This window comes from Pinus tabuliformis, chromosome 9 (assembly GCF_031772625.1).
Source record: "Pinus tabuliformis cultivar Carrire ecotype Pingquan chromosome 9, CPIR1, whole genome shotgun sequence".
In the NCBI taxonomy this organism is placed as follows: domain Eukaryota; kingdom Viridiplantae; phylum Streptophyta; class Pinopsida; order Pinales; family Pinaceae; genus Pinus; species Pinus tabuliformis.
Window position 1 is genome coordinate 1,757,210,746 of NC_142307.1, and position 14,114 is coordinate 1,757,224,859.

At 36.6% G+C, this 14,114-nt stretch overlaps 1 protein-coding gene across 1 annotated transcript; it reads left to right on the top strand.

Moving 5' to 3' along the window:
- The first annotated feature begins 10,508 nt into the window (after nucleotides 1-10,508).
- On the top strand, nucleotides 10,509-11,240 carry LOC149155784 (dirigent protein 11-like). The gene is made up of 2 exons (XM_089444985.1): nucleotides 10,509-11,074; nucleotides 11,121-11,240. The coding sequence occupies exon 1, from the start codon at nucleotides 10,543-10,545 to the stop codon at nucleotides 11,062-11,064; it is 522 nt and encodes a 173-aa protein (XP_089301111.1). The 5' UTR covers nucleotides 10,509-10,542; the 3' UTR covers nucleotides 11,065-11,074; nucleotides 11,121-11,240.
- The last annotated feature ends 2,874 nt before the right edge of the window (nucleotides 11,241-14,114 follow it).

The following is a 14,114-nucleotide window of genomic DNA, read 5'->3' on the forward strand; positions in this document are numbered from 1 at the left end:
TAAGATTTCACAGCCCCACCCCTCCTCACCCCCAACTTCAATTACAAGTCTATATATTAGTACAAGCTAAACCAAAATACCTAATCCATAAGAAAATAAATGAATCTTCCGAAAGCTTTTGATTTGAGCTATGAAAAAAATATACCTGAAAAGCCATCAAAACTGGATGATGAATGGTTCATCTAGAAAAAATTAGAAAAGTGCTAAAATATTAAAGTGGAAAACTACCCATGTTCAAATAGTTCCTAATTACATGACATTATACTCATTTTCCTAGTATTTTTTTTTTGACAAAAATGAGCACATTCCTACTTGACAGAATCAATAAATTCATAGAAACAACTACTAGTATTTCACCAAGTAGAACAATAATTTAATAAATGCCACAAGGGAAATCTTAACAACATGTCTCCAGAGAACTTAACCCAAGTATGTAGGCCATGATACGTGTGCCATTACCACTTGTGGTAAGTTCCTTTTACATTTTCCTAGTAATTTAGCTAGAACAAGCTAGTGACTTATGTCTATTGGCGAACAAGAAAATATCACCCCTTTACAATCCAAGTCAATCACCGAAATTCTCTCTAAATTTCATCGTTTGATATAAACCAGTTTTTACATTCTTATGTGTGAAATTTCATCCTAACATATCCCAATTAGATAACCAAGAACTAAATGAGAGTAGCCCATATTCCATGCTAGATATTCCCAAAAGTTGTGTTGATGGTGATTTAAAGTTATAGAGTGGTGGCGATCCCGAGGAGGGACACGTGGATGTGACTGTTTAATTCTTTCGGTTCCAAGTTAAGTTTGGTGGCAGGGCTTTTGGTATGCAAATTTAATGGGTTGTATTGTATGTCGTCCTCTGATCTGTGCTAGCCTCGAGCTTGCAACCTTGGATTATCACTTTCGTCGAGGGTGTTTGGAACTCATTTCTCCTTTTCTTTGGTTTGGCTCTGTGGGTGCTTTGTGCCTTTGGCTGGTTCTTGTGATGGTTGGTAAGTATCGTGCCTTGTTTGTCCCATATGGTGGTTTGTTGTGCTTTGCTAGTTCTCTGTGGTCTATTGATGTTATGCCTCTACTCGCTCTTTGTAGCAATTCACTGTTCTAGTTTTTTTTTGGAGGGTTTTAGGTCTTCCTCCTTCCACAAGTCTATTTGTCTATGTTATTTGCTTCAAGCTCGTCTCTGCTCTGTTTGTGGTGATTTGTATGTTGATGTTGGGACTGCTGACTATTCAACTCTGCAAATTTAGGTTCCTGTCTAGCTGCTGCACGGGATGGCTTGGCGAACTCGCTTTCAGGTCAGATTCTACTTCCCTTTTCAATTTCACCGCTTTTTTTTGAGGTGCTAACACTCTGGCTCCTTGGTGAGTAGGCAGAACACGTCCGTGGCTCTTCTACTGGTGGAAACCCTCTATTGTGGGTCTCGGCTCTCGTCCTCCATCATGAAATCGATCCTCCTCCAAGTAAAAACCCTCGTTCCTCTTCCAGTTGGCTATTCACTGTTGTTTTGGTTTCATGGCTCAAACTGACCGCTGCCCTGCTATGTGGTGGTGTGTAGGCCCTTCCAGGGGAGTGCTGCTCCACAGCTTCGTCCTGGGGACTGTTCGCGGGCTTAGGGAAACCCGGGTAGGGTCTTTCCGTGGCTGTAGTGGTTTCTTGCTTGCTTTGTTGTGTGTTTAGTCTACAATTGCTCTGTCGCTTGCTCTTGTCTGTAATTTAGCTATGCCCTTGGGGTTTTGGTTCCTTTGTGTCTGTATGTGATCTCCGAGGTGTTCATGCCCTCGCTGTTTGATTTAGGCCTAGCCTGTGGACTGTAATGTGTTTGGTTTTCATGGGTTTGGAACCCTCCATGATTTCCAGATTATAGAGTTTATACAGTGAATTTTGTTGAATGAAAAATATGAAAATGAAATGTACAGGAAATGATTTTAAATGTAGAATATAATAGTACCTGGGTTTTGTTTTATTGAGAAAATAAATCTATATACTAGTGTACCTCTATTTGGTTCTCAGTTTTGAAATGCTTCCTGTTACAAATGCTTGTCGATACTTATTCGGATCTTTTGAATAAATGGTTTCACTGTCTTGCTTTCATTTTGATGCCAGAAACATCTATGCACAAGGAATATAATAAAAAATAATTTACTTCCTTAATGATAGATTTTGAATTGTTTGCTATTATAGAAATTCAAATAATGGTGAATTACAAATTCTGGGCTCTCTCTCCTCTCTGGATGGTAGCCCTTCCATCCTCTCTGATTTTCCCTTTTCAATGCATTATTAGTAGTTTCTTTACAGTTGAGGAACTGTTCCTCAGTTACTTTTCAGTTGTTCAATAGTTTCTTCAAACAAGTCCCTAACTAATCCTATCTTGATCTGCTTGCCTAATTTTAAAAACTAACAATGGCTGAGTCAACCTTAGTTTTAAATGAAACAAAATGAAACATAAACTCAAAGTGTTTCCCTCTCTTTCCAACAAAATAAAATAAGATAAAAACTTCTCCCAGTTGTCGCCTCTTCACTTAGATGCTCCTGCATCAGGCTCCTGGGGTAAATTAAACTCATGGCTCCTATCCATGAGCTCTTCAATAGAGTACCCGCCACTTTGAATCTAGCTAGCATCTAACCAAGAACTATCTTCAATAGGATGACCCTTCCACTTGACTAGGTACTGCAAATATTCTTTCCTTCGAGTCCATCTGGCCACCTGGGTATCTAGGATCTGTTCGATCTCTAGAGGCTTTGCTGGGGGCATTTGTTTAATCCACAAATCATTCTCATTCTAAGTGTCTCGTGTTCATCTTTCTGAATTGTCTTCCTCATCTGTTGCAATGTAGGGGTACAGATCCGCCACATTGAAAATGGGTGAAATTCCAATACCTGGGGGTAACTGCAATTCATAGGCATTCGCAAAAAAATTCCGAAGTATACTGCAAGGCCCAATTTTTTTCCATTTCAACTTGTTGTATTCACCTTTAGAAAGCATCTCCTTGCATAGGTGTGCTAATGCCAGGTCTCCTACGTTGAATTGTACCTCCCGCCTTTTCAAATTTGCCTTCTTCTTGTCTTTTTGGTTGCTGTCTTGTAGTTTTAATTTCACCTGTTCATGAAGATTGTTGATTGCCTTTGCGAAATCTTCACCATCAGCACTCCTGTGCTCCAACTGTCCCAAATATCGTAACTCATGTACTCCACGTGGGTGCATTCCGTATAAGATTTGGAAAGGACTACTACCCGTGCTTTGGTTGGGCGAATCGTTATAAGCAAATTCCACTTGTGAAAGCACACCATCCCACCGTCGAGAATTTTCTCCAACCAAACTCCTCAATAAATTTCCCAGACTTCGGTTCACCACTTCAGTTTGACCATTGGTGTGCAGATGATAAGCTGAGTTGAAGTTTAGTTTGGTGTCTAATTTTTTCCATAGGGTTCACCAAAAATGTCCTGTAAACTTAACGTCTCAGTCTAAAACAATAGACTTCGGCAAGCCATGTAATTTGACTATCTTGGTAAAGTAAAAATGTGCTACATGTGTGGCGTCACTAGTTTTCCTGCATGGAATGAAATGTGCCATTTTGGTGAAACGATCCACCACCACCATGATGGAATCGAATCCCCATTGTGTCTTCGACAGACCTATGACAAAGTCTAAACTGACTAAGTCCCATGGTCTGTTCGGAATAGGTAAGGGCGTATACAACCCTGTGTTCTGGCTATGTCCCTTTGCAAGCTGACACACTTTACATCTAGTCACAAACCTTTGTACATCTCTGTACATTTTCAGCCAAAAATAAAAGTGGCTCAACTAATCCAAGGTCTTGTCTATGCCAAAATGCCCAGCTAAACCTCAATTATGCTTTTCTTGGATTAAGTTCTCTCTCATAGAACATTTCGGAATACACAATTGCCCTCCTTTGAACAACAACCCTTCCTGCATATTATAGTCCAGCCATGAACTATTATCTTTCAACAATGGATTTTGGCAAGCTTCATAAGCTTCCTTAAAATCTGCATTTACCTCATACAAGTCCTTAAGATGTTCAAATCCTAATACTTGTATCATACTTTCTTGTAGGATCAAATTCCTCCTACTTAACGCATTTTCCACTTTGTTAGCTTGACCGCTGATGTGTTTCAACACAAACGTAAAACTCTACAGGTACTCCACCCACTTCGCATGTTTATGGTTCAACTTATGCTTCTGCATAATATACTGCACGCAGAGTTGTCTGAAAATAAGACAAATTCATTGGCCAATAGATAATGTCTCCAATGCTTTATCGCTTGAACCGCTACATAAAATTCCTTGTCATAAGACGTGTACTTTTGCCTACTTTCATTTAGCTTCTCACTGAAATAGGCTACGGGCTTGTCCTCTTGGCTGAGTACTGCACCAATGGTTGTCCCACTGGCATCAGAACGAACTTGAAAAAGTTTCTTAAAGTTTTGTAATCTCAAAATCAGTTTTTCAGTAATTTTCCTTTTGAGCAGCTAAAAAATCTTCTCTGCCATTTATGTCCAATGGAAAGGATGATTTGCCTTCTTAATGGTGTCCACCATGGGTGCACAAATCCCACTGAAATTTTTAATAAATCTTCGATAAAAACTTGTCAATCCATGAAAACTCTGTACCTCAAACAAACTTTTGGGAGACAAACAGCTAACTATGGCTACAACCTTTTCCGAATCCATTTTTAGTTCATTCTCGGAGATCAAAAATCCCAAATAAATTAACTCTTTCTTGAAAAAGGAACATTTCTTGAAATTTATCAGTAATTTATTCTGCTGTAATTTTTCCAATACATATCTCATGTGTTGAAAATGCTCTCCCTTCGTCTTGTTGAATATAAGTATGTCATCCATATATACAATCACAAATTTATCAATGAATTCCTTCAACATCTCGTTCATTAACCGCATGAACGTGCTAGGGGCATTGCTCAATCCAATTGGCATAACCAGCCATTCGTACAAGCCTTCATTAGTCTTGAAAGTTGTCTTCCACTCTTCACCTTCTTGAATTCTGATCTGGTGGTAGCCACTTTTCAGGTCTATCTTTGAAAAGTATGTTGCTCCACTCAAACAATCCATCATATCATCCATCCAAGGTAAAGGGAACCTGTACCTGATAGTAATCTTGTTAATGGCCTGGGAATCCATGCACATTTGCCACTCACCTCCTTTCTTGGGAGCTAAAACAGTCGAAACTACACAAGGGCTTAAACTCTCCTAAATCAGTCCTTTATCCAAAAACTCCTACACCTGCTTCCAGATTTCTTCATTATCCTTCGGACTCATCCGGTAGGCAGCCTTGTTTGGCAAACTGGCTCCTGGAATAAAATCAATATGGTGACTAATGCTCCGCTTCGGTGGTAATTTGTCTGGTAGATCATCTACCACAATATCACTAAACTCTTGCAGCATGTCTTGTATCTCCTTAGGTAAGTCAGTGACTTCAGTATGGATCAATACTGGTTTTGGCCTTCGCACAACTGCATACTTCACCTCATCATCCTCCATCTGTCGCAGAAACTCTTTTTCGCCTAACAGTGGTGCTTTTGTCCCACTAGTTTCTGCAACATCGTCTTCCTTCCTAGGCACTAGGGTATGCTTTATCCGATCTTTAACAAACTTGTAACAATTTGTTGCCCCGTCATGGATGACCTTCCTATCATACTACCATGGTCTACCCAACAGAATATGGCACATGTCCATAAGCATGATATCGCAAGTCACCTTGTCCTTGTACTTGCCAATATGAATCTTGTTAATGGCCCTGGAATCTGTGCACATTCGCCACTCACCTCCTTTCTTGGGAGCTAAAACAGTCGAAACTGCACAAGGGCTTAAACTCTCCTGAATCAGTCTTTTATCCAACAACTCCTACACTTGCTTCCAGATTTCTTCATTATCCTTCGAACTCATCCAGTTGGCAGCCTTGTTTGGCAAACTGGCTCCTAGAATAAAATCAATATGGTGACTAATGCTCCACTTCAGTGGTAATTTGTCTGGTAGATCATCTACCACAATATCACTAAACTCTTGCAGCCTGTCCTGTATCTCCTTAGGTAAGTCAGTGACTTCAATATGGATCAATACTAGTTTTGGCCTTCGCACAACTGCATACTTCACCTCATCATCCTCCATCTGTCACAGAAACTCTTTTCTGCCTAACAGTGGTGCTTTTGTCCCACTAGTTTCTGCAGCATCCTCTTCCTTCCTGGGAACTAGGGTATGTGTTATCCGATCTTTAACAAACTTGTAACAATTTGTTGCCCCGTCATGGATGACCTTCCTATCATACTGCCATGGTCTACCCAATAGAATATGGCACATGTCCATAGGCATGATATCGCAAGTCACCTTGTCCTTGTACTTGCCAATATGAAACTCTACTTCACACTGCTCATCGACCAGCAGTTGGTGACCTTTCTGTAACCAAGACACCCTATATGGAGTTGGGTGCTTCAACTTCTTCAAACCCAATTTTCCCACCATTTCAGTAGCTACCAGATTATCAATACTTCCACTGTCTATAATTAATTTGCACATTTCCCATGTGACTTGCACACAGTCCAGAACAATGCTTTCCTCCGTGTCTGATCAGCTACTTCCGTAGCTAGTTTTAATAATACCTTGTTCAACACCAAGGCTTCCCCGATTTTTGGCATATTTTCCACCTCCTGTGGTGGTGCCTCCGCTTCATCGGGATGAATGACATATGCTCCCCTATGCCTAGTTTTTTCATTTTCAGGACATCTAAAGGACCTGTGTCCCCACTTGTGACACTTGTAACACTAATAGGCATTTCCTCTGCCTCTGCCATTACCTCTTCCTCGTTGGTATGACCTTCCTCCTCTGGTGTTACCTTCCCTTTCACTCTGTCCCGAAGTCTTCGAACTTCTGCCCTATTCATTGCTATTGACAGTCCTACCTCTACCAAAGCTCTGTCCCCGACCTCTACCAGAACCACATCCTCTTTTGGAAATTTTTTTCCTAACAATCTTTTCCTTCGCCTTCAAAGCACTCTGATAAGCTTCCTCTATGGTCTTAAGGGAAAGGATACTAATTTCGTCTAGGATCTCCATCTGTAGACCATTTACAAACCTCACTGTTTTCTCAGGGGTATATTCAACATAACCAGCTCTTAGGTTAACTTTATAAAATTCTTCAGTATATTCCTTCACGGTCATCATTCTCTGCCTTAGGTTTTGTACCTATCTATAAAGGGAAATTTGATAATCTTTAGGCGGAAACTTGCTCTTCATTCTAGCAACAATCCTGTCCCATTTTTTAATCAATGGTTTGTTTAATCTCCTCCTTTTTTCCTGTACACTGTCCCACCATAGAGCTACATATCCCTTCAATTTGGTGACAGCAAACTTGATCCTCTTGTCTTCGCTGATTTCTTCATACTCAAAATATTTATCTAGTTCACTTATCCAGTCTAACAATGCCTCTATGGACAAACTTCCATCATAATTAGAAAGCTCCAGTCTTGGCTTGCTGCTAGCCAGAAAAATTGACCTTAATAGCTTAATATCTTGTCCTTCGTCATCTGAACCATCTGTCGTGGCTATGTTTTCCTCCTCACTGTCATCCCAACCTTCCAGATCTCTACACCTTCCTGCTTCCACTGCTACCAAACGTGCAGTTAAATTCCTAATTTCTTCTCGTAGCCCTTCATCTGCTACTCTTCTAATGGCTCTTCCTCGACCCCTTCTTCCTACCTCCATATTTACTGAGAGAAAGGAACAATAAGCTCTGATACCAAAAATTGATGGCGATCCCGAGGAGGGAAATGTGGCTATGACTGTTTAATTCTTTTGATTCTGAGTTAATTTTGGTGGCAGGGTTTCTGGTATGCGACTTTAATGGGTTTTATTGTATGTCGTCCTCTGCTCTGTGCTGGCCTCGGGCTTGCAACCTTGGATTATCACTTTCACCGAGGGTGTTTGGAACTCATTTCTCCTTTGCTTTGGTTTGGCTCTGTGGGTGCTCTGTGCCTTCGCCTGGTTCTTGCGATGGTTGGTAAGTATCGTGCCTTGTTTGTGTCATATGGTAGTTTGTTGTGCCTTGTTGGTTCTTTGTGGTCTGTCGATGTTGTGCCTCTACTCATTCTCTGTAGCGATTCACTACTCTGGTTTTTGGAGGGTTTCAGGTCTTCTTCCTCCCGCAAGTCTATTTGTCTCTGTTATTTGCTTCAAGCTCATCTCTGCTCTATTTGTGGTGATTTGTATGTTGATGTTGGTGATGGTTCGGCTCTGCAAATTCAGGTTCCTATCTAGCTGCTACATGGGATGGCTCGGCGAACTCACTTTAAATTAAGCTTCTCCTTCCCATTTTAATTTAACCCCTTGTTTTTTAGGTGCTAATGCTTTAGCTCCTTGGTGAGCAGGTAGAATGTGTCCATGGCTCTTCTACTGGTGGAAACCCTCTATTGCGGGTCTTGGTTCTCATCCTTGGTCACAAAATCGATCCTCCTTTAGGTAAAAACCCTCATTCATCTTCTTGTTGGCTATTCACTGTTTTTTTGGTTTCGTGGCTCAAACTGACCTCTGCCCTACTTTGTGGTGGTGTGTAGGCCCTTCCAGGGGAGCCCTGCTCCACACCTTCGTCTCGGGGACTGTTCGCAGGCTTAAGGAAACCCAGGTAGGGTCTTTCCATGGCTGTAGCGGTTTCTTGCTTGCTTTGTTGTGTGTTTAGTCTGCAATTGCTCTGTCGCTTGCTCTTGTTTGTAATTCGGCTATGCCCTTGGTGTTTTGGTTCCTTTGTGTCTATATGTGATCTTTGAGGTGTTCACACCCTCGCTGTTTGATTTTGACCTAGCTTGTGGACTGTAATGTGTTTGGTTTTCATGGGTTTGGAACCCTCCACGATTTCCAGATTATAGAGTTTATACAGTGAATTTTGTTGAATGAAAAATATGAAAATGTAGTACAGGAAATGCTTTTAAATGCGGAATATAATAGTACCTGGGTTTTGTTTTGTTGAGAAAAGAAATCTATATGCTGGTGTACCTCTGTTTGGTTCTCGGTTTTGAAATGCTTCCTGTTACAAATGCTTGTCGATACTTATTCGGATCTTTTGAATAAATGGTTTCACTATCTTGCTTTCATTTTGATGCCTGAAACATCTATGCACAGGGAATATAATAAAAATTAATCTACTTCCTTAATGACAGATTTTGAATTGTTTGCTATTATAGAAATTCAAATAATTGTGAATTACAACTTCTAGGCTCTCTCTCCTCTCTGGATGGTAGCCCTTCCATCCTCTCTGATTTTCCCTTTTCAATGCATTATTAGTAGTTTCTTTACAGTTGAGGAACTGTTCCTCAGTTACTTTTCAGTTGTTCAACAGTTTCTTCAAACAAGTCCCTAACTAATCCTATCTTGATCTGCTTGCCTAATTTTAAAAACTAACAATGGTTGAGTCAGCCTTAATTTTAAATGAAACAGAAACTCGAAGTGTTTCCCTCTCTGTCTAGCAAAATAAAATAAAATAAAAACATTTCCCAGTTGTTGACTCTTCACTCGGATGCTCTTGCATCATAGAGTTAAAATTAAAAATTTATTGATTTGATTGTATATCAATTATCAAATTAAAGTGATAAAATCTATGCAATACTCTTACTGTACTCGTTGTTGCGCATTTGGCACTTTCAAAGTCTACCATCTATACACTATATTTCACATTTGGATACACTATATTTCACTATATTGTCTTTGAGGGACCAACCTCCAATAGACAATATCTTTAATACAATAATTATCCAAGGCATATTGTACAATGCTTCCACCTTTATATATATTACTTTCTATGATTCTAGAAAATGCTAGTGGAAGAACATTTCAATAAGAAAACCTTATAGTATGTCCTCTTACCAGAGTTGTGTTCACACTACTATGATCATTTACCAATATTATCATTTCGTACCTTACAATACATAATTTATCTACTAAAATTAGTGTGGCTACAACCCTAACATTTTGAAAGAACTCTAATCAATAAAAAAATATGCCAAATAATCAAGAAACATTCTAAATATCTTCAAATACCAAACTCAAACTCTTCCTTATAATAGACTCCCAAATTATAAACCCAACATTATTATCACTTCCCATGTTTAGTTTCTATAAATAATATAAATAGTATAATATTAGAAATGATAGTGGACATGCCTCCCTCAGCCCCTCCTAAGTCCCTCCTTGCTCACCCCATATGATATCAAAATTAATCACTTGAAATTCTAACCTCTCTTTACACTCATCTTGTCGATCAACCATAAAAATGACTAATAGCTGGCGTTTGAAAATGCAAACACTTTGGAGGTTTAATAATGAATGTCGTTATGCAAAACAACAAACAAGAGCATCTTGTGAATATCTCAACACTAAAATGTCAAAAGCCAGTTGGGTTTAGGATCTGGAAGCTATGTCGTTTATGGATGGTGCCGCCTATTTATTCATCAGCGCTGCAATACTATCTCGCAAACTCCCCCATCTCTATATTTGTAAGTTCTCCCATTCCTGTTCCATGGCTTCAGTGCTTTTGCTTCCAGTCATGGCCATCATCGTCATCGTCTCCCTGCAGCCTGCTGCGGGTGAAAGTGAGATGAATATGGTATTCTACTTGCACGATAATCTGACAGGACCGAATGTGACGTCGTTTCCAGTGGCGGGATTAAATGGTTCTTCTTCAGACGCGGGCAAATTTGGAACCCTGGTAGTTACCGGCGATGTCATAACCAAAGGACCAAACTCCGGCTCTGACAATATTGTGGGCCGAGCTCAAGGGACGTACGTGAATACAAATCTGGTTACTGGACTTGACTTCTCAATGGTCTTCACGCTCATCTTTGAGAATATGGAGTATAACGGCAGCACTCTGGAGATCCGGGGAACCGACAGGTTCGATCAGCCGCAGTGTGAGTATGCGGTTGTTGGAGGGACGGGCAAGTTCAGATTTGCTCGCGGCTATGCCGTTGTTACCACGGAATCCATCTCCGCACCCAATGCTGTACTCAAATTCAACACCACCTTTCTTATTCCTTCCTAGTCAAAATGAGGTTCTTCTAACTAATCACCTACTAAATAAGGTCATGGTATGATCAGGTTCTTCTAACTAATCACCTACTAAATAAGGTCATGGTATGATCAATAACGGATAAGGGTGTTTCCAAGTCAACATTTTGACTCTTGGTCGTGTGATATATAAATATATTTTATTGCGTATCAATGTCAACATCCAATTATATAAGTTTGCAATTTTCCCTTGGCATTTTTTATTATAAAAATACATATCAGTTTGAAAATAGTATTATTATTATTTCAAAATTATTTCATTATTATTAAAATATTAATAATTTGTTTCGTATAGTTTTAAAAATAATATATATATATTTTGTTTTTTTAATATTTAATATTTATTTTATGTACTTATTACTTTAATTTTATTAAGAAATAATTAATAATATAAAAAAATTTAATCAATTTTAGTATTATATTTATTTAAAGCTAAGTCACAAATTATAATATTACGGAGGTGGATGTTATTTTATAAAGAAATTTGTTTATCCTAATGTCATTAGAGTTACAAATAGTTTTATATAAATTATTGAGTTATTATCTAAAGATAAATTATTATTATCCTAAATAAATAGTATAAATAAAGGTAACAAAAAAACTTGGTGATTTGTAAGGTAACCCACAAGATAACATTTCATAGTTCCCATCCCTCTTCACTCTCAATATCAATTACAAATTTATACCTTAATATGAGCTAAACCAAACAAACTAATGCATAAGTAAATATAATGAATTTTTTAAAAGCTTTCAATGTTAGCTATCATGAAAACTCTACCATGAATGGTTCATCTAGAATGAATTGTAAAAGTGTTGAAATATGGAAATGGACAATTACTAATATTTAAATATTTCCTAATTACATGACATTATATTCATTTTCACTAATTTAACTAAAACAAGTTAGTGGATTATTTTTATTGGTTTTACAAGCAATATCACCACTTTACAATCTAAGTAAATCATTGAAATGTTCTTTAAAAATAGTGATTTGGTCAACCAAATTTGACATTTTAACATTTACTACAGTATCATATAAAAATATATTTAATTTTGTATCACTATCACCATTCAAAGATTAGATTAGCAAGTTTTCCTTAATGTTTTTTATTTTAAAACTAAATATCACTATAATAATAATAATAATATTATTATTATTATTATTATTATTTCCGAAAAAATTAACAATAATATATATATATATATAATCAATAACCCAAAAAATTTTAAGCCATTTCATTATCATATTTACTCAAAGTTATGAAAATATAGTATAATGGGTCATGCCACTTCGTAATAATGGTTGATTCTATCCCATAGAGAAATTTGCTTTATATCCTAACATTTTATATGGTGACTAGGGCTACAAACAATCTTATTTAAATCATTGAGTTATTATTTAAGGATAAATTATTATCCTAAATGAATAGTACAAATAAAAGTGATCTTAAGAAGATTAGGTGATTGTAAGGTAAACCTTAGGCTAACATTTCACAACCCCAAACCTTTTCACCCCAACTTCAATTACAAGTCTATGTCTTAGTACGAGCTAAACCAAAATACCTAATCGATAAGCAATTACAATGAATCTTTTGAAAGCTTTTGATTTGAGCTTTGAACCCTAGTTGTCACCAGCGATGTCATAACCAAAGGACCAAACTCCGCCTCTGACAATATTGTGGCCGAGGTCAAGGGATGTACGTATGTGTGAGTATGCGGTGGTTGGGGAACGGGTAAATTCAGATTTTCTTATTCCTTCCTAGTCAAAGTGAGGTTCTTATAACTAATAACCTACTAAATAAGGTAATGGTATCAACGTCCAATGATATAGATTTGCTATTTTTCGAAATAAATGTTATTTTTAAAATAGTATTATTATTATTTTAAAATTATTTCTTTATTATTAGATCACAATATTAACAATATTCTATATTTTTGTTTTGTATAACTTAAAATATAAAGATATATATTTTGTGTTTTTTTAAATATTTAATATTTTAATTTTTATATATTTATTAATTTAATTTTATCAAGAAATAATTAATAATATAAAAAGGTTTTAAGCCATTTTAGTATCATATTTAGTCAAAGTTAAGTTACAAATATATGGTATTATCGATATGTCACCTCATAATAATGGTTGATGTTATCTTATAGAGAAATTTGTTTATACTAAATTTTTTTTTTAATGGTGACTAGAGTTACGAACAATCTTAATCATTGAATTATTACTTGAAGATAAATTATTATTATCCTAAATAAATAGTACAAATAAAGGTAACAAGAAGACTTAGTGATTTCTAAAGTAATCCTCGAGATTCCCCACCTATCCTCACTCGCAACTTCAATTACAAATCTATACTTAGTATGAGCTAAACCAAGAAACCTAATGCATAAGCAAATATAATGGATCTTTTAAAATCCTTTAATTTGAGCTATGATGAAAACTCTATTTGAAAAAAAACAAAGTGCATGATGAATAATTCATATAGAATGAATTGGATAACAATTACCAATTTTTAAATATTTTGTAATTACATGACATTATACTCATTTTTTAAGTAATTTAGAAAGAACAAGTTGGTGGCTAATGTTCATTGCTTTTACATGCAATATCACCACTTTACAATCCAAGTAAACCATTGAAATGTTCTTTATGTTGATTGGTTTTACATGCAATATCACCGCTTTACAATCCAAGTAAATCATTGAAATGTTCTTTAAAATTGGTGATTTGGTCAACTAATTTTGACATTTTGACTTTTACTAAAGTATCATATAAAAATATATCTAATTTTGTATCACTATCAACATCCTACGGTTAGATTTACAAGTTTTCCTTGGCATTTTTTTTATTATAAAAGTAAATATCACTTTCAAAATAATAATAATATATTATTATTATTATAACAAAAAAATAGCAATACTACATATTTTTGTTTTATATATATAACATTTAAAATTTTAACACATATATTTATTAATTTTATTTTATTAAGAAATAATTAATAATATAAAAGGTTT

What these genes read in the sequence shown, in the direction of transcription:
- LOC149155784 (XM_089444985.1), top strand. Translation starts at nt 10,543, where the DNA reads ATGGCTTCAGTGCTTTTGCTTCCAGTCATGGCCATCATCGTCATCGTC.